Source organism: Aythya ferina, assembly GCF_964211825.1.
Source record: "Aythya ferina genome assembly, chromosome: 12".
Classification (NCBI taxonomy): Eukaryota; Metazoa; Chordata; class Aves; order Anseriformes; family Anatidae; genus Aythya; species Aythya ferina.
The window spans coordinates 11,329,245-11,356,603 of record NC_140308.1 but is presented as its reverse complement, the minus strand read 5'-3'; the positions used below and the strand labels follow the sequence as shown (position 1 = coordinate 11,356,603).

Here is a 27,359-nt window from a genome sequence, read left to right as displayed (position 1 = left end):
CACTGCCAGCTCCACCACCAGCCCGGGTGCAGTTTGGCCCCTGGCACAGCTCGGTTGTGGCCTGGGGGTGTCCCGCTGGGGAGCTGGCATGGCCAGGTCCAGGAGCTGTGCCAGGTGCTGGGCATCGTTTCTGAGAGGCACAGTCACGCTGTGGCCTGACTGGACTGCGGGCAGGCCCGTATAACCGTGCCTCCATCCCCAGCAGTTGCTGATGGGGGTGGTGATGCCTCTCTGTGGCTCTTCTGGGATGAAAGATGCAAGTCAGCCTGAGCATGGAACGTGGGGATGCCGGTCCTTTTTGTGGCTCCATGACCAAGCTGGTTTGGAGTGGTGCACTCCCCACTGCTGCGTGTGCAGGAGAACCCGCTGAGGAGGCCTCACAGCCATGGGATGGCCAGAGCGTGTCGAAGCTCATCTTCAGCACACACCTGAGTCATAACCACATAGTCCATGGGAAGAGCCCTGCCTCTCATCCTTGTGCCAGCACCAGCACAAACACCTCTCCCAGGGGGCTGTCACTGGCAGGCGCTCATTGCCAGAGCACACTGAAACTTCCTGAAGCGTGCACACACAGAGGAGAGGGGAGAGCATGGCTGTGGCACAGCCTGGAGCCCATCTTTGCCCACAGGGTGTGATGGGGATCCCATTAAAAATTAGAAGTTGTGTTTCACTGACACACCAAATTACGGAGAACTTTGAATGCCTGTTTAGTGTTTTTATTTGCCACCATTTTCTCTGCCAGCTAGCTGCAGGCCATTGGCCTCTCTCATTTCCCAGTCACCTTGCAGGGTTAAGGTTTTACAAACGTGTAACTCAAGCAGATGAAACCTGCTCTGCACTTGGTTTTGTGCAAGCCTGCAGCAAGGTCAGTGTGCCACGCTTGCAGCAGACCCTCTGCCCAGCTAGTTTGTGCACGTGTAGCACCATCAACTCAGGATTTGTGGGTTTGGGGTCTCTGCAAGAATCCTTCTGACACTCTAACCTGAGACAGTCACTGCCTCTCTGTTTGGTGGGACCAGGAGAGGCAGCTGAGCAGTCCCGGGAGCAGCTGTGATGGATGGGGAGCTGCAGGCAGGGCTGCTGGCGCTGGAAGGTTCAGCAGCATTGTGCTGGAGGCTTTCCAGCTGCAGGAAGGGGGCATGCAGATTTCAAGATGTTTATCACTCTGCCGAGCTCTGGAAAGCTTTTCAGAGGTCAGCAGAAGACAGCCCGCCCATCTCTGCCACAAAAACTGCCCCTTGCCAAATTCCAGGACTGAGGGCTCTGAAGTGCCTTCAGGACAAGAGCTGCTCTGGCTTTTAGTGGCCAAAAGTATGTTTTCCCTGACTTCGCTCTGGGAAACAGCTGAACCTTTCTAGCCAGATTTGAAAATACTAATAGCAATAAAAAAACAGCTCGATAGTATTTCAGAGAAAACTTGGGCAAGCTTTAGCGAGCTCCCTGTTTGAGCACGGGTGCCTGAACAGCAGCAATGCAGACATCTGGGGGGGGGCTGATCCTGCCCTCAGTCAGGTGTGTGGGTACAGCAGCTCCACCACATCTGCTGTGCTTGCCAGCTCGTCCATGCTGATGTGCACACAGGAGCGTGTGTGCAGATTTCCATAATTAGTCACTGCTCCAACTCCCAGGGGCACGGCGAGTGGCTCCTCATGCGCCCCGGCCCCGTGTCTCCGCTTTTGCTGGCGGGGACACCTCAGGGCCATCTCCCCAGGCTTCACCAGGTCACAGGGCTGCTTACGCCTGGGTTTTAACGCAATGCCAGGCGGAATTTACTGCGGCAGACAGATGTCTCAGCTGTGCTGTGGTGCAGCTTTGGCCTTCTTGATCTGAGGAGCAAACATTCACACGCCAGTACCGAGGAGCTCTTTTAAACGCACACCTCGACGCCTTTACAGGTGGTCACAGATTGTAGTTTATGTGTTTTAGCACGCTGCGCACATCCCCTTGTTTCCTAGAGGCCCTGTGGCAGCCTCCCCCTGCCCCGGGCCGAGGGATGACCCCGGGCTGTGTCCTGAGGGGCTCGGGGAGCGCAGGGCTGGGTTTATCATTTTATCGCGTTTATCTTTCCAGCCAGATTCCCCCGAGGCTCCCCCAGCTGTAACCTCGACGCGCAGCACTCGGATCAGCTTTAGCGTGCGGATTGAAACTTTTTTATTTCGTTATTTTTTTATTTTTTACAACCTAAGGAGAAGATTGGGGAGGGGGGGGGGGGGAAGAACCGGGGTCTGGGGCGGCGCCGCGCCCGGGGCTCCTCCGCGCCGCCGGGGGGCGCTGCCGTGAGGGCGGCTCCGGCGCTGGGGCGCGGGCGTGAGGCGCCGTTTCCGGGTCGGCTGCGCGGCGCTCGGGGCCGGCCCAGGCTGCAGCCGCCGGCACCGGGCCCCGGCCTCGGCCCCAGCTCCGCGCCCGCAGCCCCGGGGCCGGCCCCGCCCCGCCCGGCCCCCCCCGGCCCCCCCCAGGCCCCGCCGCCTCCCTCCCGAGCGCCCCGAGCTCCGCCTCGCCCCCCTCCTTCCTCCCTTCCCTCCCCTCCTTCCTCCTCCTCCTCCTCCTCCTCCTCCTCCCTCAGCCGCCGCCCGGCGCCGCCATGCCCGGCCCGGCCGCCGGCAGCCGGGCGCGGGTGTACGCCGAGGTGAACAGCCTGAGGAGCCGCGAGTACTGGGACTACGAGGCGCACGTCCCGAGCTGGGGGTAAAGCCGGGACCCCTGCCCCTTGCCCGGGGCCTCCGCCTCCCCCCGGGGGTGTGGGGGGAGCGGGGGGCGGCCCCCGGCCGGCGCCCCTCAGCCGCTTTCCCCTCCCCGTCCCTCCTTCCCCTTCTCTCCCCCCCTCTCCCTCCCCCCTTTTCTCTTTTCTCGGTGCCCGCAGCAATCAGGACGACTACCAGCTGGTGCGCAAGCTGGGCCGGGGGAAGTACAGCGAGGTCTTCGAGGCCATCAACATCACCAACAACGAGAGGGTGGTGGTGAAGATCCTCAAGGTGAGTGTCCCGGCTGGCAGCCGGGGCCGGCAGGGAGCTGGGGTGGTGGAAACGGGCTGTGGGGTCCTGCCCCTCACCCCAAAACTCTTTTTTTTATCTCATCTGGTGCTGGATGTTGGATTGGAAATGGTTTTATTGTGCCCTGTGCCACAGGGATGTTTTGGTGCCTTCACCCCTGCTGGCTGGTGGTGCTGGAGGCTGCTGTGGGCTGAGAGCTCCTCCGGAGCACTGCTCGGGGCCCTGATGTGTGAGCAGCACCGCGTGTGCTGCCCGCCTTTGGTGAATCGTATCTGGCACAGTGCATCTCAACAGCCCCCAGACTGCCCTGTCAACAGGAAGGCACAGCTCAGAGGGGGAATCCTTCTGTTAACCCCCAGGCAGCTGGCACGCAGCCTTCTGCTCAGGCCACAACCTCCTCAGAGAGAGGCCGTGGGGTGCTTGTAAAGCAGATAACGTTGTATCTTCAGTCCTTAGAGGATCTGTTACATGGGAGAGAACTTCCCTACAGACAGGCCAAAAATACTGTGAAAACCTGGAGAGACTGAAAAAGGCCATTGGATGTTTGGCAGCATCAGTGGCGTGTGTTACCTGGTGTGTTCACCCCAGTGGGATCGGGATGTGGCGGCCTTCACGCAGCAGTAACGGGTTGTGGCTTGGGGTGGCTGAGCGTGGGGTTACCTGTGTTTGGCACGGAAGCGGCGTGGTCAGAGAGCAACAACAACAAAACGCAGAAACTAAAGGTTAGAGCTGAGCTGCTTTTGGTTTTGTCTTGGATGACGCTTGTGGTTGCTGCTCGTTGGACCAGCAGCGCCTGGCACTTGTTCCCCAAGAGCACGCGTTGATCCTCAGAGCGCAGGAGGCTCGGAGCTCAACCTAGGACACATCTGTGGCGGGCTGAAGCCACGCTTGTCATGGTTTGTCCAGCCACAGCTCTGGGGCAAGGAGTGATCGCCCGTTTGCCTCCTGGAGGAGTGAATCGCATCCCTGCCTCAGCTGTGGTCCAGGTGGTGGCTCGGTGAGCTGCTGGGGGCAGCCCCGTGGCTGGTGGCAACGCAGAGTAAAAAGAGGCTCACGTGTCCGTGCAGAGCTGAGTTCTGGAATGCTGCTGGGGCTTCCCCCACCTGTGGATGCTTTGCGTGGCTTTTGTGTTTACATTTTTTTGTTGTTCATTTGTTGTGTTTTTGTGTGTTTTTTTTTTTAAAGTAGGTCAAGCAACAATGCGTGTTTTGAGAGAGAGAGTAGTCGGAGGTAGCCAGTGCAGAGCTGATGAGTTTTATGGCAGGATGGCTTGTGGTTAGGCTGAGGAAACTGCACTTCTGCATGCTGCTCTGGAGCCCTTGATGGTCTCTTTGGGACTGCTGTGGTTTTCTGGGAGTCCAGGTCTCGGCCCACATAAAAAGGCACCAAGAGGTAGAGCGACTGCAGGGAAGGTCTTCAGAAATCTTCCTCTTTACCTCGTACCAGCCTGAAGAGCCTCCCCTGGAGCGATGCTCCTCTCCCCGTGGCTGCCAAACTCCTCTCCAGGGAGCTGTAAGCGCTGAGCTGTGAGTCAGCTGGCGAGAGTCATCCCGGGGTGGCTGGGTGCTCCTCCTGGGGGCCTCTACGTGTTGCCCTGTAAGCGAGGGACTGGGTTGGCCCAGATTTGACGTGGATGGCGCTCCCACCAGCTCCCCTGGCTACCCCCGCCTGCATTAACATGCGGACGGCATTGCTGCGAGTGAGCAGGGAGAAGCAGAAAGTCCAGATAAATGAGCACCAACTTTCTTCTCCGTGGAAAGTGGGTCAGCGAGGAGCGAGTTTCCGAGCGCCGCGTTGTATGCGGTATGAAGAGCTGCAAAGTGTGGCAATAACAGCGCCCCGAACTGTGGAAAGTGCCTCTGGTTTCCTGTAGCTGGGCTCAAACTTAATTGCAAATGTAATTACATCTATCTACGGTGGAGCCTCAGCGCATCAGCTGGGCGTCTCTGTGCCTTGTAATTCAGGCTGGGTTCTCTGGGGTGGGAAACGCAACCGAGCCTCCAGGTTCCTGTGTGACAGGAGGGCGGGACGGGTGCTGGCTGGTGGATGTGGCTGCTGAGCACTCGCTCCTTTCCATTGAAGGCTCTTGGAGAGAACAATTTGTTAAGCATTAGCGTGATTTTAATATCCGTGCCGCGCGAGGTGACTGCTGTCTCTTCCCAGCCCTGCTCTTTGAAGGAGCTTACCCGTACTGCACTCGAGTTAGCGTGTAGCAAGCACTTCCCCTGACGTTTTGCTCCCCTTCTTTGGTGTTGCGGTACCTGAACATCTTGTACCCTCCTCCAGAGAGGTCAGGAAATTTTATCACCCTTTCTCAGATGCAGAACTGAGCCACAGAGATTTCCTGTGTGACTTTGGGCAAGTCCCTCAGCCTCAACAAAGCTGAGACTAGAGCATAGGTCCCAGTCTAGTGCTGGGTGACCGAGATAAACCGCTTTTCCTCTCCTGGAAGCTAAATGCCGCGTTTCTCCAAGTGCCCTATTGATGGCTTAAGCAGTGGACAAGGTGAGGGAGCTGATGGCTCTGATGGGTATCACAGTGCCCCAGGCAGCGAGCCCTCATGGTCTCGTATAATGCGCGTATCCCAGTTCCCTGGCGTTGCCTTTCTGTTCTGCTACCCCAAGTACAGGTCCAGGCATAATCCTGCAGGAAAATGGGTTGTGGCCGTGCCATTAGCTGTGACCACGATGTGTCAGTGAAGGAGCAGAATGAAGATCATGCAGGTGACTGTGATGGCAGTGTTTGAGGTCAAGTGCCTTTCTTAGAAAGTGCAATGCTCTTAGTCATGGTTTTTTGTTTGTTTTTCCAGGAAAATTTCAGGGCGGGTTGGGGAAGCACCATGGGGCTGAAGTCCCCTTGTAGCAGTGCAGTGCTCAGCACTGTGCCTGCCCCTCACGGTTGGGAGGGACACGGAGGCAGCTGTGTTCCTGCTGTCTCCAGCTGGTGCAGGAGGTTCCTGAGGGCTTTCTGTGCTGGCTGTGCTCAGTGCAGCTCTGGGTGTGCTTCCTGCATGCCTAGGGCAGGGCCAGACCAGGAAGAGGGGATGCGTGAATGTGCCCTATGTGTTTTTGCATCTTGCTTAAATGTGATGCTAACGTTTGGCTTCCAGGATGAGGCCTGAGATTTCTTTTCATGTCCTAAGGAAGCTTAAGACATCTTTGTGTGCAGTGAGTTGTGTTGTCCACACCCAGTGCAGGTACCCGAAGCACATCTCACATCTCGACTCCTTCATATCTTAACCACACGGATTTTTGGAGCGCTGAGGCCAGCCTCCAGCTGTCGTGCTGTCTCTGATGAACTCCCCGTGTCAGCCAGCTGAGGGATGCTCTGCAGTGCCTGCAGTCTCCTGTTCTCCTGTGCCTTGCTCTTCTGGGGTAAAAAGCAGTGTTCCTAGGAGATGTGGACAGCACTGCGAGTTGGCACTCTCAAAGCCAAAGATAACTTTTCACTTTGCTGGTAACTTCTCTGGGTGACCCTTTATGGCAAGAATGCTGTAGTGAGGTACCTCCAGCTGAGCTCAGTGTTCTTCACAGCCCCTTCTCTTGCACTGCTCTTCACCCACCTGAACGTGGAGATCACGGCATCCACTTTGCCCCCTTCTACAGGAGTCATCCTCCTTCGTGCCTGTGTGTGTCCACGTGCAGTCTGTCTGCCTGTGGGGCATTAAACCCACCACATAAAGAGACCTCTCCACGTATGGTCTCTGCCTGAACAGGCAAAACAGGCTGAGGTTAAGAAGAGAGCGTGGTAGCGAGGAGAGGGACTGGAGGCTCTGCAGCAGTGGTTAAATGGTGCCTTTCTCCTCCGCTGGCTTTTGTCCCTCTGTGCTGAGTCCGTTAGCTGAAACTTTCAACCATGTACGCAGTTTCACAAGTGCATTCTTACTTGTTTTTGTTTTTCCCCTCTTCCCCTTTCTGGGTTGTGTGGGCCCTCTGGAGCCGCTGCTCAGACGAGGGGCTGCAGCGAGGCCCTTTCAGAACTGAACTCCAGTTGCTGGAGGACCATTCAGGGGACGGTAGCCCTGCGGCTCTGGTAATTCTTCTGCTGTCTCTGAAAGCTTCAGAGCCCTCATCTATCGGTGTGCTCTGGGTGGGGGCTGCAATGACTGCTGTGCAGAAGGGGTTGCGCGGGGGAATCCGATAGGATGATGCCGGTCCCTCAGGGCTGGAGCTCTTGACTGCATCACTGACCTTCCAGCACCACAGCCGTTCAATCCCTGCTCCTGGTAGCTATCTGCATCTCTTGCTTCTGCCTTTGCACTCACTGAATCAGCTCTCCCCAGCCCACTTCCTCCTCTGTCAGTACTGAAGCGAGCCCTTTTGCAGGAGAGCAGCGTGCACAACTCTCCTGTTCCAAACACCAGTTGCCCACACCGAGCTTGGCACGGGCAGCAGCTGGAGGCCAGCCTTGTGTGGAGCTGGGACCAGCTGAAATTGTACCAACTGTCCCTCGGAGGCCTGGAGATGCAGCTGGTGACTCTCCCGGTTGTGTTTCGCCACAAGGAACTGGTGAGCTGCAAAACTGCAGCTCCTGTGAGGAGGAGGATGAGTTACAGCACTGTGTCTGTTTGCGGTGTCCTAGGGCAGGGCCCACGTGAATGCTTCTCATTCCTTGAAACGGTGGCAGGAGGGATCAGGGCTTGATCCTCCTGTGTCTCCTAGCTGACTGCATCGGTCTGAGTGCACGGAGGGCAGTGCTGCAGCCCCAGAAGGGCTGGTTCAGGGATGTGCTGTGGGGACGGGAAAGGCGTCCTGCAGGGAGGAGAGGTGCTGCCCCCAAAGCACTTGCTGGAATGCTGTACCTAACCTGAATTAAAAAGCAAAAGTGCTTCAGTAGTTTCAGCCTGGGGTTTTTTGTTGTTTGTGTGTGTGTTTTCGACTCCTGTAAAATTCAAGAGCAGCTTGGGATAGGAAAATCAGAATGCCCGTGAGAGACGCTGTAAGGTGCAAAGATGGAATTTGGTGAGTTGTTTGCATCTTACGAATATTAACACAGGCGGGCTCCTTGATTTTTGTAGCTCTTCTGAAAATAATGGCTGGGTTTCCCATCTGATGTCTCACAAAATAAGCACTGCTGCTCTGGAGCCTATTTTCCTATTGAGCAATTGGCATCAGGCTTTATAGGCTGATTATTACGATCCTTTCAGTAATACTTGCTGGAGACAAATAACTTTGTGGTGCCAACTTTTAAACATTTAAAGCCTCTCAAAAGGATGCTGCTCGAGCCTTCTGCTGGTGTTTGTGTGGTGCTGAGATTTGCCTGTTCATTCACTGCAAGTACTGGGGTGCTTCTGAGCTGTTCAGGTTTGGTGGGCAAAGAATAGAGTTTTTTATTATTATTATTATTGTGTGGTGGATGGAATGACTTTTATTTTTCTTGGATTTGTATTTCTTGATTGCTGTTCTTTTTCAGAGCACCTGCTGGGTAAAACCCAGCAGCCAGGGCTCCTTCAGAGCAGCCTGTGTGCTCCTTAGCGGGCAGTGCCCGTGCCCTGCCTGACTGCCTGCTTTCGGCTAATGTAAAGTTATTTTTGCTTTGATTCTAACTCAGATTTCCCACATTTTCCTGGTCGCTGTTTTTCTTTCTCATTGTGAAACTTGGGATAAAAAAAATTCTGTCTTGTGTTGAATTCAAGTGATGGCTTCCCAGGTTGTTGGGGATGGCTGGAGCTGAAGAATCTGGCAGATGCGTGCTCCGCTCGCTTTAGAAACCAACCCAAAAAGATGGTTAACCAGGCAGGCATCTATTTGTTCGAGACAGGAAGTGATGGCTGCCGTCTTGTATGTAAAGGTTTCAAACAATGTTAATGCTCCCAGCTGGTGTTTGCTGCAGCTGGACTCCTTCCCTGCTTACAAGTTTGTGATCTCACAGCAAGTGACCCTGGGCCTGACCTCCCAGTCGCAGAGAGGTGTTTCCTCTGCAGCTACCTGGCTGCAAAGCAGCTGCTTACCCCGTGCCATTTCTCACCTCTGGCATGGGACAGCATCTTGTGATGCTGTCTGATCCCTTTAGGTGAGGGTATTTGGGTGGTACTGGCCCTGTCTGTACAGCCACGAGCTGTGCGTTTTGTCTCCCCTACCTGCAGCCATCTGACTGCTAGTTTGGCTAAGGAAAGAAGCAATTTCCTGGGAAACTGGAAAGCTGGCTAGTGCCAGACAGCCGTGTCGTTCTGAGGGTACTGCTGCAGCTGAAGTGATTAAACCCCTCCCCGTGTAGACACGGTTAAACTGAGACATGTCTTTTAGCCTGGTTTCCTATGGAAACGAGCCTTACGCAATTCTGCTGCCTGTCAGCCTCTCTCCCCCTCCCCTCCAGCAGTTCTTGCACTGGTTGGCCAATCTCAACCAAACCAAGTCTCCAAGCTGTCGAGTTTCTGCAGCTTTCATGGAAATTGGTGCTTCAGAGGGACCTCGCTGGTGCCTGCCGGAGGGAAAGGCCACAGCGAGGGTTTGACTCCCTCTGGCCACTGGAGAATCCCAGAAGGAAGCTTTGAAATGCCTCTGCCGTGGGAACAGGTGGAGCTGGGGTCAGCACCTTTCTAAAACGTTGCCTGACAAACGCAGGCTGGTCAAACTCCGGAGCAGGTAATTGTGCCTTGGTGCTCTGTGGGAAACAGCCCTCCCAGGACAGAGCGCACTGAGCCACGTAGGAGACACAACCTGAAACGCCGCTGCTCCTAGCCTTGAGTAATAAAACAGCCTTCAGTCAGTACAGCTAAAATGCTCTGGCTGCAACGGCCGGTGTCTTAGAAGCTATTCCTGCTGGGAGAGGCAGATGGTTGGAGGCCGTGAGAGCCCCTGTTAGTTCACATTTAATCCGTGTGTGTTTGGAGTCGGCACCCTCGGGCAGACGGATTGGGTGGCCCTGAGTTGTAGCAACCCAGGCTTAACCCTGGTGCTCGGCGGCTGTGCTGCTGATCGCCTGTGATTTGAGCAGTAGTGGGGTGAGCAGAGCTCCCCTGGCTGTGCCCAGCTTGCTCTGGCCACCCCACAGCAGTGGCCCTGTGTTGGAGGGGTCTGCACCAAGGCGTTCGAGTTGCCAGATGGGATAATGCAAGGCTCCAGGCTTGGAATCAGCGATGTGTTTTAGTTTAGCCACATGCAGGCAGCCTCGACCAAGCTCTGTGCTGCTGTAATTTAGCAGGAAAACATGCAAGCAGTTCTTAACTCTCCCTCTTGCTGAAACGGTGTTTGCCAAAGTGTCGCCCCTTGGTGATGTCAGAGATGCTGCTCTTGGTGGAAATCTCTGAGGTGTATCCTCCTTAGCTAATGCAAAAGGCCCTTGAAACAGCTGCACTGCAAAGGAATTGGTCTTTCAGAGCGGCCTTTGGGTCCCCTTGGCTGTGTTCAGGCCCTGCTTCAGCTCGCAGTCAGGTGCAAATGTCACAGCAGAGCGGCTCTGATGCGTGCAGGAATCTGTCAACAGCCGGGCTGCTCAGGACAGCAGTGGCCGAGCTCCTTCTTTGAAGGTCCCCAGGAAACATCTCGTGTATGCATCTGCCTTGCTGGACGAACAGGGTAACTGCATTACATCCTCTAATTCCATCTTGCCTTCTGGTGATATCGGGTGTGGGCGATGCGAGCATGGTGTCCATCGCCACGCTGACATAAATGAAATTAGTCCCTAACGAAGCATCTTCATCGCAGGTTCAGAAATGTAGCCCTGACTTCTGCTCATTTCCACTCCCTGCTCTGGCTCCGTCTCCACGCCTGTCTGACCTCATGCCAGCTCCAAGCGTGTCTTGGTATTGCCCCAGGCTGTTTTCCTGCCCCCTTCCCAGTGAAGCCTGCTGCTCGCTGCTCCAGCTCTGGCTGGCAGCTGTGGAGGATCTCACTGCTGTTTTCCACAGTGGCTTTGCAAGGTGCTGACACTCCCTGTACCAGTACAGGTGTTATTTTTGGCACTTTGCTTAGGGCTGAGATTCTCGTATTTTGACTTGAAAGTCTGGCTCCTGCCTTTTAACTTGGAAGAGGAGGAGAGCAGGATTTGAATCTGAAGCTACCTGGAGAGCCTAGAGAGACAGCATATTTTATCACTTAGATAAATGGCGTGTTTTCTGACTGTATGAGAAGCTTTGGCTCCTTCTCCCGTTTGCGTGTACGTTCCTCTGAGTGGCCTGAAATCAGAGATCATCTAACGTGAGCGCAAGCTGCCACGTCGGTGCTCCGCAGCCATCGTCAGAGCATGGAAGGCTGTGGGAGAGGCGAGGTGATGGAGCACAAGCTGTTGAGCTCTTGTGATTCTCCATCCCTTCTGTAGAAGGCCGAAGCTGCTGCCATCTGGGAACTTGTGTCGCTTTGGCAAGGTGCTTCTTACCTCTTTGCTGTTCCCCATTGCTTCCTTCCTCACGGACCGGACTCTGTGCTGGATGGTGAATGTTTTAGAAAGCTAAATGACTGAGAAAGCACGTGTCCAGGAGCAAACCTCACAGGTAGCGTGAGAGGCTTTTACCAGTCCCTGTCCGATGTCTCTGTAGCAGCACCAGAAGCGCAGAAGGAGCCGTTCCAGCTCTGCAGGGAAGGAAGACTGCTGGAGCCAGCAGTGGTATGCAACTGGTGGTGCCCACACTGGTCACTAGCCAAGGCTTAAATAAAGTCTCACTTCATAGCTGCTCTAAGCTGCCCAGAGCTAAATTTGTCTTGGGAGTGTATGAGTTACAGAAATGATGGCTCCTTTTCATTACAATGAACCGCTGGATCAGCAGAGTGTAAAAGCTGATCCAACCTCCAGGCCCGTGCCTTGGGAGCAGCTGTTCTTTGTCACTCCGTGCAGGGCGATGTCCAGAGAAAGCTTACTTTACAGAGGGAATTCCTGGGACTGCATGGGTTTGAAGAGGAGTCAAAACCTGCTTGAAATGTCTGCATGCTTTAAAAATAATCTTGGAATACAGATGCGATGGCGTGCCGTGCACTTGGGTCTACTCTCTTCGGGTGGCTGTGAAACACTCGATCGTAGTTAAGTACAGCAGTGGCTGAGCTTACTGGAAATCATGGTGCTGAAGACTCTCAGGTTGTCATTTTGCTGGATTGAAGTGCTTGTTGGGAAAAATGCCTTGGGAGCAAGAAGTAAAAACTGTTTTGTGCTGGTAAACAAAGCTGAGGTATGAGAGCTTGCCGTGTTTGTCCGCTGGCTCTGAATGTATAACATAGAATTAGCGTGCCAGGATTGCCACACAGCAGTCCAAGGTGCTCTTAACCACAGTTACTGGAGTCACAATTGTTTGTCTAGAGTGGTTTGATTTCCTCTGATGGCTGGGAAGCTTTCACTGAAGATAGACAAATCCTAGTTCGTTCAAAGTGTCTGTCTCCTCTTCGAAGCTAAAAATGTTCCCTGGTGAGGGTGGGAGCAGGCAATAGGGGAGGTATTGGGATCTAGTCGGAATCAGTGGCAGAAATCGCTGTTAATGTCTGAAAGGACTCTCACTTCTAATTGCTTTTGTCTATTTAAGCCAGTGAAGAAAAAGAAGATAAAACGTGAGGTGAAGATTCTGGAGAACCTGCGTGGTGGCACCAACATCATCAACCTGATTGACACCGTCAAGGATCCAGTGGTAGGTACCTGTGCGTTGCGGTGTGCGGTGGGCTTGCCTTGCTGCTTGTGGGCACAGCCCTGGGCATCCTCTGGGACACGGCTGGCGTGACTTCTGCTGGGATTAGGAGTTCACTGGGCCTCTGCCCCCTTGACAGGGGCACCCGGCACCTACTTCATTGGGGTCTCCTGAGATGGGTCACTTCGGATGAGTTAATGTTCCTCTCCGAGTTCCCAAGACTCTTTTAACACACCTCCTGTGTCTCCTGTGAGTTTCCCGTGGCTGATGGGGGAGAGAAGTCTTGTGGCCTTCCAAATCTGCTGTAAGCAAGCAGAAACTGCAGCCTTCCAGCTTCTGGCTGGCATCTGGAACATAAAGATTTTTCAGGGCAATGGGATATTAAGCACTTCTCATCTTTCCGATTGCTGTCCTGGACCAGAGGTCATATCCTTTGTCTGCACTGCCACAATTACCCCGTTCCCAGGAAGTTTTTTCTGACCAGCAGCTGACTGAGGTCTGTGACTACCAGCTCGCTGCCATCCAGGGATGCCAGGCTCCTGCCCCACTCTGCAGTAAGGGCTGAGCAGGAAGCCAAAGCTTTCCCAGGTCTCTTGGAGCCAAAAAAGGTCAAGAGGGCATTTTAAACCATGACACACTCTCTCTCTCTCTCTCTTTCTCTTTCTCTCTCTCAGTCAAAGACCCCTGCTTTGGTGTTTGAGTACATCAATAACACAGATTTTAAGGTGAGTCTGCCTGTGTGTGGAGGGGGGAGGCCTCCTGTTTCTGTTAAGATTGCTGTGTTCTTGGGCTGTCAGATGCTTCTCCAGAGCTATGGGGAGAAATTTGGGTTTGTTCCTTATGTCAGCTTCACCTTCCTTCCTCCACATAAATGAGAATCTTGTGAAGTTACTAAATACTGAGAAGCAACAAAAGCCTTGCGTGCTGAGTGGCCTCCCAGCTTTGAGGGTTAAGCCTAACAGGTTAGATCTTCCTACCTCCCTCTAAATCTACTAATCACCGTTGTGCTATCTGGTCAGCCCAAATTAACACCCCTACCCGATAATGATGTCCTACTTATGGCGGTCCAGTTGATGGAGCAGGTGATGCTGATTTGTGCTGGAATCCTTCAGACCTGGGGACCATGGGGTGGCTGGGGCTGGAGAGCAGCTTCCCCACTGCCAGTGAACCTGGTAGTAAGGGATGGAGCAGATTTGAGAGCTGTTCTGTTTGTTTGGCTGCAGCATATTCTGGTTTCTGGGGAGCTTCGAGTATTATTCCTTTCCAAAGCTTGGGGTCCTTCTGTCTGGGCCTTCTGGGGTCCTACAACTGCATGTGCTGCTGAAATGCTTCCGGCTGGCAGAGGAGAATTGAGATGCAAAAGGGATGTACGATCAGTGACCACACCTTTTTAATGGTATCTTTGCTTCCCCCTTGTGAGTCTTTATCCGAAGTTACTAAGTCAGTGGTGGAAAGTTGAGCAGTTACCTTTAGAAAGCCAGGCATCACCCCTTCCTGCAGTTCTCAGAGCTCTCTTCCATTTTGTACTATAGGACAGTGCTCTTTTCTTCCTGTCCATACAGGAGTGTTACGTAGGTGTGCACCTTGCAGGATACAGCCTCAACAGGTACACCCAGCACCTGGAGGGCTCCGGGTTGGTGTTGGTGGGGAGGACTGGCCCTGTGACCTGGCCCTCAGACTGTCTCTGCTGCAGCCCTGCGAGCTGCGAGGCAGCACGTGTTGTTTCCATCCCCTGGAGTTTGTCTGGCGAGATTAATCCCACTGGGTGGGACACAGCGGGCAGCGAGGACTGCAGCCATTCTGGCAGCGGCGGTGTTAGTGCTATTTAATCTCACGCAGAGACTTACTGGAGAGTCTAGAATAATAGTGACGTGCAGGAGTGTCTGCCCTAACAGCTCTGGGCAGGGAGGAGAGTGTTACCTCCAAGTAACCAGCCATGAGAGGAGTTGTGTGTAACCTTTCAGGGCTAATTAAAGCAGGCTCGGTGTGTCTGGGCTTCATTGGCATCAGCTGGTCTGTCCCAGTGCTGTGTATGCTGTGAATGTACACCTTCCCTTCTGGTGATCCAGGGACTGTTAGTAAGGCTGATTGTGGAAATTTTCAACTTCATATTTGGAGCTTTTTTCCTTTCTTAAATGTTTTAATGGTCAAAATACAATTGCACCATTCTCCAGTGTCCTTAGAGGGAAAACTTCTTGTCAAAGATACCACCCAAAAACTGAAAAGTGTTTATGAAGTAGAGAGACTGGTGGCCAGCAGGGACTCTGCCTGAAAAACAGAAGGCTTGGAGCATGAGGTAGGCCAGCCTTCTCAGCTGTGCTGGGAGCTGTCAAAGGCTCTTCTGCAGCCACTAAAGCAACACTGACCTGTCCTCAGCAGAAGCAGCAGTGCTCGTCATCTCTGGCTGTTGCATTAGAAACGACTGGATGGTTTTGCGGCAGATCATTTCTGGGCTTCTAAGCAAAAGCCTGCCTCCTCGAGGAGGTCCGGATTCATAGTCAAGTCCAAAGAATTGCTGCTTTCACCTGATGCTGGCTGGTGCAAGGCAGGAATAACTTTGTCTGGGGAATGCAGGCAAGCCCCCCAGGGCAGGCAGTAATGCTGTTCATGTTCAGGGCTTATTTGTAACCCAGATTTCACCAGCCATGCATGGGACACGTGGGTTATTCAAGCAACACTTGCGTGAGCTCCTTTGTTTGGGGAGGCTCCTAGGGCTGCAGTTAACTGGCAGATTGCAGAGCTGCTCCTGGACACAGGTGCCTGTGGATATCTTCTACATAGAGGCTCCCAAGCTGCGTCTTCCCTTGCTCTGAAGTGATGCCAAGCAGGAAGCACACACAATAGATGAGACCACTTGTCTTAGAGGTCTTGGCTCGATGTATCTCTCTACACGTGAAGCGGCTAGAAAGCTCCCAGAGTCACTGTCCTTCTTTGTCCCTTCTGCTCTCCAGTCCTAGTCTCTCTGGGCAGCCAGATTCTGCTGGAGTTGAGAGCTCATCCTGGTGATAGGAACCTCTTCTCTTTTTGGGGTGGCTGCTGGTGATCTGCCCGTCTCTTCTTTGACTTCTAGATTCATCAGTACAGATGAGCACTGTACATCTTGCTCAGAAATCACTGGCAGGGTCCAGGAGGGGCTCCTGAGGCCATTCCCAGGGCAGCTTGTGTACAGCAGGCGGTTGCCACCTGCCTTATGGGATTACATCTTTCCCTGTCCTGTTGGAAATCGTTCTTCACAGCTTGGATGCCTCCTTTTCAGTATTCTCCTTTCCTTCAACAAAATTATTTTATTTTTGTTGAATGTTAATTCTTTCACCCATTCTGTGCCTGTTCAAAGGGCAGCTGTCGCTGTGTCTGCGTGCCTGTGGAAATGGCTGATGGCTTTCCTCAGCTTGCTGTGCACAGGCAGGAGCTGCGTTTCGGGGGGGCTTCAGCCATGGCTATGGACAACTCTAGGCCATCAGTGCAAGATTGTATCCCAGCAGGTTGGGATATTTTTAAATGTGTAAGGTATAAACAGAAGGCTTATGTAGTACTTCTCTAGAATTGATTTGTCTTAAATTACCTGGCTAGGTCCCTTCTAAACTTGACAGTTCTGCCATCACAGGAATAACGTGTTTGGAGAACTAGAATAGTTCTAGAATAAACATATCCTGCTGTATGTGGAAAGGGGCAGAGGCTCCGGGAGCAGTGCTGTGTTTGCTATTTCATTCTTAAACATCAGCAAGTTTGAGGCTGGAAGAAGAGGAGACGAGCAAAAAAGGCAAGCAATGAAAAGTTGCTTCGGGATGTTCAGCCTGTTGTGGCTGTGGGGACAGAGCTTTGGGGTCAGACCTTCCCCTTGGTGGGCACGGGGGCAGTTACAGTTGCTGTGAGGAATTGTGTGCGTTTTACTGAAGGTTAGTGTAAAAAATAGTCGCCCTGGGTAGGAGATGCAGAAATATGAAAGATTCTCTTCTCTCGTGTTGCTGCCCAAGCCAGGATGCCTTGGAGGCCTGCATTCCCAAACGGTGTCTGTCTCCTGTTGCTGGGAGCTTTGTGGATGCTGCTTGCTGCAGGTAGCCAGCCACGTTGCTCGAAGAATTAGGAGGCCATCAGTGCCTCCTGAGGTGCTAACAGAATTAGTTACGGTAGGTTAGTTCCTTTGTGACTCAAAAAAAATCACAAAAAGCTGAGGTTTGGAGGTTACCACAGGGCGCGTTCGGCTGTTCCTCGTGTTCTGCGTGGGGAAGGCAGAGCAGCCCAGGTCTCTGAGGCCTCCTGGCAAGTGGGGTGAGCACGTCTTCCAGCAGGGTCTGAGGCCACGATAACCCACAGTGATACTTCTGATAATTGTCTTCCGAAGAGCCAGCTGGAAGAGCAGAGCGCGGGATGTGTCTGTGAAGGCAGTGTCTGCTCTCCCGTGTGAGGCTGAGTGAAGGGGATTCGGAGCCTGCTGTCGAAGCCTTCTTGGGGCAGTGAGGCTGAGCGTGCTCAGGCAGGGGCTTTCCTGAAGTAAGTGGAGCTGCACTGCCAGCCTTGGCACAGCAAGAGGGTCAGAAGCACTGGTTTTGGAGGCAGCTCTTCTAGGGATGTCTGCTGGATAACGCCCTGGGACGTGCGTTACAGGGCCCTGCGCGGCCCAGTCAGGAAATCTGTGCCTGCTGTAGCTTGTGGCTACGTTGGTTCTGCTCCCTGCTCACTTGTCTGCTTGACTGGGTTGCTCCAAAGTGTTAGGATTATCCCAGCTCGTGAGAATAAAACACAGCTTGCATCCTGGAGGCCGTTTAAGCTCTTCATGTGTAAGCGACACTTGTGTGTTACCAAATGACTTCTCGGAGCTGTGCTGGGGGTGGTGGGGCTGTCTGGATCTAGCCTCTAAGCATGGCAGGATCATGAGGATCTATGAGGATCTCGCCTTGGGCCTGGAGAGGATCCGGGACCAGAACTGCTTTCTTGGAATGTGAATTTCAGTCCCTTGCCGTGGTATTTTTCCCAGAGATGACGGTGGTGCCCTTGATGAGCAGTCAACTCCACTGCTGATGCAACCCATCAGCTGGGCTGTGAGATGATCCTTACTTGTTAGAAAGGACAGAGGGGTCTGGTCCTGCTGTGGGTGTCTCATGCACGTCCTTCCTGGCCCTCTCACTGCCCTGGTGTCTCACCTTGCTTTTGCTGGATGACAGCACTGCCTGACGGTGCCAAGCTGGCACAGCTGCCAATGTCAGAGAGCAGAAGGCAAACATTGGGATAGTCGTGACCTGGCATGGGAGCAGCGGGATGACAAGGTTTATAGTGGCTGTGCTGGTGGTATGGTGGAGCTTAAAGTGCAGCCTGGATCTTTGTCACTTCCCCAGCAGTAATGAGGGCAGCAGAAGGACACAGGAGAGAGGAGGGTGGTGGATGTGTGCTGGCAACATGCACTTCATTGAGGCTGTGCTGTGCTCTACTCGCTCCCACAAGCTTTTCTGTGCTGTTGAGCTGCATTCCCCTTTGTCTTGGGAGGGAGGGGAGCCTCCTCTGCTCCGAGGCCCTCTACCCCTTGTGCTTCCCAGCCCCACGCTGCCTTAGGTTAATATTTTCCTCTCCCCGCCCCACTCTGAGCACTTGGAAGGCTTGCCCGTGCGTTCCCTGTCTGCCTGCTCTGAATGTTACTGATGTCAAGCCATCGTGATGACATTGCATGTGAACAGGATCATCTGTGCCAGCTCCAGCGTGTTCGGAGGGCCTTGCTGTCTGCTCCCTGGACAGACAGCTCGACTGCCTGCTGCTGGAAAAAAGTCATGACAGGTCTGAATGATCCCAGTGGCTTTTCATTGGAGCTCTTGCTTCCTTTCTGGATTTCCTAGTGCATAGCCCTGGCAGATCTGAACCCAGGACAGCCCTTAGGCGTGACAGTGTTCACAGGGGGACCTGGAGTAGGGTTATTGATGCTTGGTGGCAGGTGGGGTGCAGGAAATGAAACTAATTCAAATCCGGAGTATTTATTTTTGTTTCTCTGTTTGTTTTTTTTCTCCCTCCCCGAATCTATTTCAGCAACTGTACCAGATCCTGACAGACTTTGATATTCGGTTTTATATGTATGAGCTGCTGAAGGTGAGTGGCATTGCATATGGCAGTCTGGACGTGGAGGCTAGGAATGAGAGAGGCAGTAGCTGGGTTCCTGGGGTCGTGCTATTAAGCAGTTACTTCTCTCGTGTCCAATGCAGAGTCCACGTTTCAACACCAGAGGAGGCTTAGGAAATGATCTGTCGGGCATTATAGCCAGACTGGGGACCTTCAGTCACCTCTGAACAATCTGATTCTCTGGGGTCTGTGCCTTCCCTGTGAAGTGTCCGATTGCCAGCGGCCAGGCAGGGCTGTGCTTTGCCTCCCTGTGTCTGTGGCACCGAGCAGGCTGCTGTGAGGACAACCACTCCTCAGCCAGACCCAGTGAAAGCACTGAGAGGCATTGGTGGGATGAGGAACTGGGGACTCTTTAGAACCACAGAGAGACCAGGATGGAGGTATTGCCTACTGCAGGCTTGCTTCTGCTGCAGTATTTAAATGTGTGACATGCTGCACAGCCTCTCTGTGCTGGCCGCAGGACCTGGGAGGCAGTGGGGCATTAGGGAGGCACGTTAGGCTGATAGAGTCACAGAATCACAGACTTTCTAGGTTGGAAGAGACCTCAAGATCATCGAGTCCAACCTCTGACCTAACACTAGCAGTCCCCACTAAACCATATCCCTAAGCTCTACATCTAAACGTCTTTTAAAGACTTCCAGGGATGGTGACTCCACCACTTCCCTGGGCAGCCTGTTCCAATGTCTAACAAAAGGTTTCAGCTCATCCCAGGGCTGTGCTGTGCTGCCCTGCTGGAGCAGCAGCCTGTCTGTATCAGGTCTCAGCAGGGTCTTGGGACTCCTTGGCTGGCACTTGGCAGCTTTGCTGCCCCTGGGGATGAGTGGGATAGATGAGGGAAAGCCCTCTGTGCTTTGGGGCTTGGGGACTGCAGGAGATGACCTGGAAGAGATCTAGTGATCACAAGGGAGGTTTTCTTCTCTGCACCCCCAAGCGTGTTCCACTTGTCTGCAAGGGAACATCCTTCCTGCTGGAGGGAGCCCAGGTTTATCAGGCTTAGGTTGGAAGGGTTGATAAGGGTTACATGATCCAGCCTTGGGACAAGCAAGATACCGAACTGCTTCACCTCTGGAAGCAGTTTGCCCAACCTGTTCAAGATCTCCAGACCTGCAGATTGCATGACCAGAATTTGCTGTAACTCTGCTGTTGGTTGTGAGTCCTGGTGACGTTGCAGGTGTCATTCCCTGCAGCGTTGCTGCGATAGAAGCTGTTGCCTCCTGTGCTTCCCGCTGCAGCAGGGACCCAAGGGCAATGTAACTTGCCTGGCACTGATGTCCTGCATATTGAATGACTGCAGACTGTGCCCTCCTGTGCCACCGGAGGTCTCGGTGCATCTGCTAGGTGTTGATGGATGGGTCTCCCTTCCCCTCCAAGTTGAGAAAACACTGCCACCTCCTCGCTCAAGGGAACAGCTGCATGAGGGGAGTGAGTGGTGCAAGGTCACAGAGCTGAAGAGCTTCTGCGGGCTCCTGCCTTCAGGCTTGAAGCAGTGCCACTCTTCCTTGCGTGCTGTCACCTGCCTTTTGTAAGCACAGCTTTGGCTTAAATGAGCAGACCTGACTTTCTAGCTTAAGCGTGTTTTGGAACACCAATGAAAGCCTTCACTGGAAGCCCATCAGGCTGTACAAGCATACGAATTGTCCCCTTCTGGGGAGAAGAGCTCTTCTTTTGTGACCCAGGAAGCGTGGGGCTGCCCAGGTTGGAGCACTGGGCCTGCTTCCAGGTGGGGTGCCTCTCTGCATCACGTTCCCCAAAACCCTGCAGGGAACACAGGTCCAGGGGCTGTGACTGCTGTAGGGCAGGAGATGAATGCCATCTTGCTGCCAGCTCTCCACGTGCAGAGTAAGAGCTGAAAGCGCTAGCTCCTTGTGCCAGGGCTGCGGCACTTCCTCGTGGCCAGGGCACTCTTGCTGCTAGCTGAGAATTGTCTGTGATATTGTCAATGCTGCGCCGTGGTTACGGCGATGTCTAACACATGTCTATGTCTGCCAGGCCCTGGATTACTGTCATAGCATGGGCATCATGCACAGGGATGTCAAACCCCACAACGTCATGATAGACCACCAACAGAAAAAGGTACGATGGCACCAGGGCTCACAAGCAGGGTTCTCCCAGGGAAGCTTGAAACTCTGCTGTGTGCCCAGAGCCGGGGCAGCTGTCCTTACCCCTTCAGCCTTTCTCTGTCTGCTCCCCTCCAGCTGCATCCACATCAGTGGAGCACCGCAGTGAGAGTCCCTGCCTTGGAGGTTGCTCCCCTCCCCAGTCAGCCACGCTGGGTGTCTGTGGTGCAGAGACCTTAGGCAGGAGAAGCGCAGCCTGGTTTGCAATACACGTGGATAATTTCACCCAGCGAGCACGAGCTCCTTGTGTAGCACAGCCTGCCTCTCCTGCAGTGCCTTCCCCTCTTTTGGGACTTAGATCAAAGGCAATGTTTGCACCAAGCTTACTGCCATGGAAATGGGCAGCAAAGGGAGCCTGCCCTCCCTGGTGTGGTACTCGAACCTCTTCGGGTGATGTGTGTACCTGCCTCCTAAGGGACCAGGGATTTGCAGCAGCAGTGAGTTACTGCTCCACAGGTCCCTCCATGTGAACCAGCAGCGGTTGCAGAGGCAAGGCAGCATTTAGAAGGGAGGGGGGAGCTCTTCCTAGATCCGTTGTCCTTCAGTAGCACGGCTGCTCCTCCATCCCCACAGCCACAGAAGAGCCAGCCTGCCTTGCAAGATGTGGTGGGCTGTCTCCTGCCTCCTTTCCTGCTCCCAGCCCCTCTAAACAGCAGGATAAAAATGCACCATTATGCCCGCTGTGGCTGGTGGCACTGGTAAGGAGCCAGTCACCCAGCTGTGGTGGTCTTTTTGGAGCTGGGAGGCAGAGAAGCTCGCTAGGCTGGAGCCTGCTCTGCCAGCACAGCCTGGTGACAAGGGGAAGGAAGAGCACTGCTGAGAGCATCTCGTGTCCTCAGAGCACCTCCTGGGCCTCCGTGTTTGCTTCCTGGGGCTGAGAGGCTTTGGCAGACACGGCTTTGCCTAGCTTGCTCATGCTGAGGCTCCTGACTCTGTGTCTCTTTATCGCATGTTCAGCTGCGGCTCATAGACTGGGGTCTGGCAGAATTCTACCATCCAGCTCAGGAATACAATGTCCGCGTGGCCTCTAGGTACTTCAAAGGACCGGAGCTCCTTGTGGACTACCAAGTAAGAGTCTGTTTGTGGTTGCACTTCAGCCACCTGTGGGTTGTCTGGTTTTGCCTCTCAGGGCATTGCCAGGATTGGAAAGAGGCTTGCTGTGAGGTGAAAGGGCTGAGGTTGTCGGCTGCTGTTGGGGAATCAGGCCAAGGTGAGCATCGCTTTCTTTTCTGACGGCCTCTCCCTTTTCCCTCAGATGTATGACTACAGTTTAGACATGTGGAGTTTAGGCTGCATGCTGGCAAGCATGATCTTCCGAAAGGAGCCTTTCTTCCACGGACAGGACAATTATGACCAGGTAAGGACTTTGATACCTGCCTTATCCAGTGAGACGGGTGTCACCAGTTCATCTGCATGTGTGTAGTGGGGGGGTTCTGGGGATGGCACCACCAGGCTGGGAGGATGTTGCTGTGTGCATAGTTGAGCCATCTGGGCTTACACATGGCTGCCTTGTGTAGGAGATTGTTTTATGCACGTGTTGCAGAAGTGAGGTTCAAGGGAGATATTCCTTCCTTCTGGGAAGCTTCTAGAAGAAGAGCTCTTGCATTTGGGCAGCTCTCCCCTGTAAGACAGTGCCCGGTCCTGTCTGTAGGCATCAAACCAGAAAGGAGCCACAGGTTCAATAGTAACTGCTCCAGCAGAATTTGCTCCTTCTTCCACGCCTGCTCTTCTGCTCTCTTTCAACTTGCCTTTTGTTCCAGCTGGTCCGCATCGCAAAGGTCCTGGGCACAGATGAACTGTATGGGTATCTCAAGAAGTACCACATAGAACTGGACCCACACTTCAATGATATCCTGGGCCAGTAAGTGGAGAAGTAAAATGCAGCTTTTTTTTTTTTTTTTTTAACCTCGTAAAACAGAGAGGGCAATGAACTGGATGTCCATCCTCTGAAGGACTCTCAGCCAAGGTCTGCTTTGATCTTCTGGATCCCAGTGTTGCTTTCAGGCCTCCCAGCAGGTCATTGAAATACAGGCTCCTTCCTTTTGCCTCTCCCCTGATCCCCGAGTTTTCCCATGCTTCTTCCCTTTCTTGTTTGTTGACATCCTAGAAGTGGAGATGTAAACACTGGAGTTGAGTGTGGGCTGAGGGGCTCAACATCTCCCAGCTGAGGTTTTCTAAAAGGCCTCGAGGTAGATGGGATAGCGAAGACAGCCTGTGTGAGGCAGGCTGGCAAGCCAGAGCCCTTCTGGTCCCAAGGGTGTCACCCTGCCCTCTGTATGTTGCTGTGTAGTCTCTGTAGACAGAAGACACTGCAATATTGCGCCCTTCCCAGCTTGCTGTTTCCCAGCTGTTTGACATCCACACACTTCTGTGCCTAGATGAGAGGGCTTCTCCCTTTGGCGTGTGCTCACTGAGTGGTAGCTTGTGCGAGGGGGCGCTGAAGGCAGTGTGTGCTGCAGCTGTTTCTTCCCAGAAGTGGAGAGTGATTTCCCTGGGCCCTGGCAGCACTGCTGAGCTGGGCGGTGACAACGGGTCCCTTTGCAGGCATTCCCGCAAGCGCTGGGAGAACTTCATCCACAGCGAGAACAGACACCTGGTCAGCCCTGAAGTCCTAGACCTCCTGGACAAGCTCCTGCGATACGACCATCAACAGAGGCTGACTGCCAAGGAGGCGATGGAACACCCCTATTTCTGTGAGTCTGCGGAGGAGCTGGGGCCGGCTGGGCTGGAGAGAGGGTCTGGTGTTGGGGAGGAAGGTTCGGCTCCCCACTCGGCAAAAGCCTTGGCAGGTCTGTGGGGTTTTGAAGGCAGCTTCTCTGGAAGGCTTTGCCAGGGTGGAGCTTCCTCTTTACTAAACGCTGTTTCCTCTTCCTGCCTGGTCTGTGTCTCCTGCAGATCCAGTGGTGAAGGAGCAGTCCCAGCCCAGTTCAGAAAACGCTGTGCTCTCCAGTGGCCTGACAACAGCACGATGAAGACTGGAAAACGACGGGTAATTCAAGATGTTTACAAATAAAAGCAAAACCTTCGGTCACACAGTGAAGGGAAATGAACCAAGGACCCCCCCCCTTTCCCTCCCCTTTATACTCGGCAGAAATCTAACCTTGGGGGGGGGGTCGTAAACCTCAGTTCCTCTCTGGTGGTTGTGGTTAATGTAACTCTAACCCTGTGGTACCAAAGCCCTGGGCAAATGGTCTTGCAAGAGTTAAACATGTAGTGATATCCCCAGGGCTCAACATGACTGATTCTGGTTCACATCTCTATGGATCCTTCTCTTCCTTCTCAGTCCAGTCTTTCCCACCGTGCTGGTGGGGACAAATTGGCCATTCCACCATCAGCCCTTAGCATGCCTCTTTCTAAACATGCCTTTCTGACTTGTAGACTCTGGGTGAACCAAATTCAGGCTGGGGGTCAGCAGGTGCAACTCTGCTTTGAGGTCCAAGTCCTACTGCTCACTCTGGGCTTGAATTTGGCCCTTGAATTCCAGTTTTAATTGCAAATGCCAGGGAGCTAGGGGGGAGAGGGGAGGTTTAACAAAAAAATGAAAAAGAAACAACACCAACAACCCACAAACCCAGCAGCATCTCAGGATTGTCTGGAACATTAAAACTAAGGCACTGAGCTGAGTTGCTGGGGAGAGGTGAGATTCCCCCCTCCAGGTGTGTTTGACAAAGGCTCACTCTGAAAAGAAACTAATAGACCTGCTTTGGAAACTTGTGAATGTGAGGGCTGCTTTTGTGACAGAAGAGGGGAGGGTTTATCCAGACTTTCCCACTGAGCTCAGGAAAGTCAGAACTCCCAAGACTTCTTGTGATAGGTGTGCAACCACGTGTACCTCATGACGTGGCTCCCATGAGAATTCGTGCCAGATGCAGACTCGTGCCAGAGCGCAGCTCTGACACGGTTCACTCCGGCACCGCAGGACAGAGAAGCAGAATGGAGGCCTGGGAGGAGAGCACAGGGAGGGGAAGGATCAGCAGACGGCGGCGTGGTCTGGTGGGGGAGAGGGCTGTGCAGCTCCTGGTCCGGGACCTGGGATCCCACATAGTGTTTTAACAAAGTCAGCCACTTGTTGAATTCTGGGGTGCCGATTCTGTTGCGGGGGGTGGGGGGTTCGTCTTGCGGGTTCTTTCATCAGATCCCTCGATGGCTTTATAGCCCCACGATTCACAGTTGCCTCCTCTACTTGTTCTGTGTGTAATTTCATCAAGTGGTTCTGGTGACGCTCAAACCTAGAAGCTGGAGATAGTGTTTTCCCACCAGCACCTAAACACAGAATTTCCTTCTGCGGCATTGTCGAAATAGTTAATTTTTTATAAGGTTGCAATGTTTCTATTTGAAACATCTGTTTACATTCCATATTCCAATAAAGTTCTATTGGCATCGATAGCAGGTCAATCCATTTGTATAATTCACTGAAACCAATAAATATCTATACGTCTGAACGTCTGCTGTCTCAAATCTGTGGGATAGCCAGAAAGAGAAAGTTCGTGTTGGCTTTTCTACCCCGCCTCTTCCGAATATTTGGGGATCTCTTTAGTTATCGGTTGCAGTCTTCCATGCCATCAGCCCTGAGGGTTTCACTGTCCTCTGTGGGGCTGCAGGGGAGGCGTGAGGTGTCGGTGCATCGTGGGACTGGAGCAGGCAGTGCCCAGGTGCTGGTCATGGACACGTAACGTGTCTGGTCAGAGGAGTCACTGGTGTGGGGCTGGAAGTCGTGGATTCTCCATGCGTGTACCCACATGCTTATCTCCTCGCAGCCCTGGTGGATGTCTCTCTAAAGGTGTGCTCCTGCCCCAGGAAGTGACAAGTGCATGAGCTCTGTTAGCGGTGGCCAGGCTGAGGAGCTGTCTGACTTTGGTGATGCTGCCACGCCGCAGGGTCCTCACTAACCTGAACTCTACTGCAGATGCTGCTTGAGCCTTGAGGAAGTGCCCCCAGCCCTCTGACCTTCCTCCTGCCCTGCCTCCAGGCTGCCTGACCTGAGAGACATTGAGGTCTTGTGTTCTTAAGCTCTGCTAGCACCATAGGGGCGGTTTCGGGATTTTAGTATCAGTTTCAGAACTGTTTTTAAACAAGTATTGAATTGGAAGTCAGGAGCGAACGTTTCTCATAGTCTATCCAAGCTGCTGTGCTCCGAAGTTGCCTGCCTTGTAGCTCTCAGGTGTTGACCAAGGCAGAAGAGGCGTGAAGAAGAAGACAGTTCCTTGGAGGAAGTTCCATAGGTGACAGATGTTAATGCACATGGTGCTTGGCAGTGTCCAAACCTGATGGAGAAGTTTCACGGTGATGCTTCAGGAAGCAGCAGTCCTGTCCCTCTGAACTAGGGACAGCAATGCCTTCAGGGAACATTCAAGCAGGGGAAAAGAGAGGCCCTCCCTAGCAGGGGGTCTGCAACAGATAGATGTCCCTACACTGGTTTTAGGGCACTAGAAGCTGTGACAGGTTCCTCCTTAGGGAAAAGTGGTTGCAGTGCATGGAGCCTCCTGACTCCCACTGCTGTGATGGTGCGCACACCTGGCTGCAGCTCAGGCTGGTTCTTCCATGCTCTCAGCTCTTCTTTCCTCTGGATCTTACCAGAGCGTGGCCCTGCCTGTAGGGACAGCCAGGAGCTGGAGGAGTCGATGTCTCAGCCCTAGGAAGGGAGGAGCCTGGGGAACACGCAGCTTTGTACCCTTTCTCCTGCACCTGGGGACTGCTGCCACGCTGTGCAGGGGAGCCCTGGTGTGTGTCCTGGCCTTTCAGCTGGTGTGGCCCCAGCTTTCTGGCAGAGGTGGTGCCTCTCGTAATGGTGTTACACAACGGAGGCCCTTAGGGCTAGGGATGTTTGAGGCAGCAGAGGGAGACACTGCAGGAGGTTGGGGATATAAAAAAAACCCTGAACTTGTGTCTGGCTGCCTGTGAAAGCGCTGCTTTGCTGGACTGCAGCTCTCCCTCGCCTTGCTCAGCCCTGCTTTCCCTGCTCACCCTGCTTTCCCTGCTCCAAAGCAGGCTGAGGTCCCTGCTGTCCCCGTGTCTGGGGGCTCAGCGGAGGGGATGGCTGGGCCTGGCAGGGAGCGGTGGGGCAGTGCAGCTGCCCATCTCCTCGCCACCAGGGCCAGAGGAGCTTTTCGTTGTGCAGGCAGCATCCCACAACACTCACTTCCCTCCTCCTGTCTCTCCCCAGGTCCGGTGCTGTTGCTCCCAAATTTCCATAAGCAGAATGAGAACCGTTACCGGCGCGCGTAGAGCGACAGCGGGCAGCCCGAGCAGCCTGGGCAGGGCTGAGCGGGGCAGCGTGCCCGGCCCGATGGCACTCACCTTCTTATGAACACAGCCCTTCTGTCCCAGCGTAAAAGGTTCTTCTGCCTTTGGTTCCCTGTTGATCTCCTGACCCAGAAAGCACGGAAACGTGAAGGTTGTGCCAAGCGCGTGTGGGTTAGCCGCTCCTCCCTCACCTCCACTCTCCAGGCTGTTCCCCTTCCCAGCCTCTGACGGACTATGGTTAGCCAGCTGGCCCCAGTCTCTGCCAAGGCCTGGGGGTGGCAGGGGATGTACCGTGATGGACAGCTCGATATTACAATGGAAAGAATTCTATATTGTTGAATAAACGTTTTAAAAGAAGGA

The 27,359-nt window shown here is 53.7% G+C and overlaps 1 protein-coding gene across 4 annotated transcripts; it reads left to right on the top strand.

Annotated features, from left to right (window-relative positions):
* Positions 1–2,471: 2,471 nt before the first annotated feature.
* On the top strand, positions 2,472–27,359 carry CSNK2A2 (casein kinase 2 alpha 2). Of its 4 annotated transcripts, XM_084533618.1 has the most exons (12): positions 2,475–2,685; positions 2,861–2,972; positions 12,439–12,540; positions 13,212–13,262; positions 18,550–18,609; positions 20,629–20,712; positions 21,714–21,824; positions 22,012–22,113; positions 22,517–22,617; positions 23,301–23,449; positions 23,652–23,745; positions 26,920–27,359. In XM_084533618.1, the coding sequence occupies exons 1-11, from the start codon at positions 2,582–2,584 to the stop codon at positions 23,726–23,728; spliced, it is 1,053 nt and encodes a 350-aa protein (XP_084389744.1). In that variant the 5' UTR covers positions 2,475–2,581; the 3' UTR covers positions 23,729–23,745; positions 26,920–27,359. The 4 variants fall into 4 exon arrangements, with proteins under 4 accessions (XP_084389745.1, XP_084389746.1, XP_084389747.1 ...); XM_084533619.1 differs by lacking the exon at positions 13,212–13,262 and having other exon boundaries at positions 2,472–2,685; XM_084533620.1 differs by lacking the exons at positions 18,550–18,609; positions 26,920–27,359 and having other exon boundaries at positions 2,472–2,685; positions 23,652–25,198.

Coding starts and splice junctions, on each gene's coding strand:
- CSNK2A2 (XM_084533618.1), top strand. CDS start 2,582: ATGCCCGGCCCGGCCGCCGGCAGCCGGGCGCGGGTGTACGCCGAGGTG. Junction 18,610..20,628: donor ATATGTATGAGCTGCTGAAG/GTGAGTGGCATT, acceptor TATGTCTGCCAG/GCCCTGGATTACTGTCATAG. Junction 22,618..23,300: donor TTCAATGATATCCTGGGCCA/GTAAGTGGAGAA, acceptor GTCCCTTTGCAG/GCATTCCCGCAAGCGCTGGG.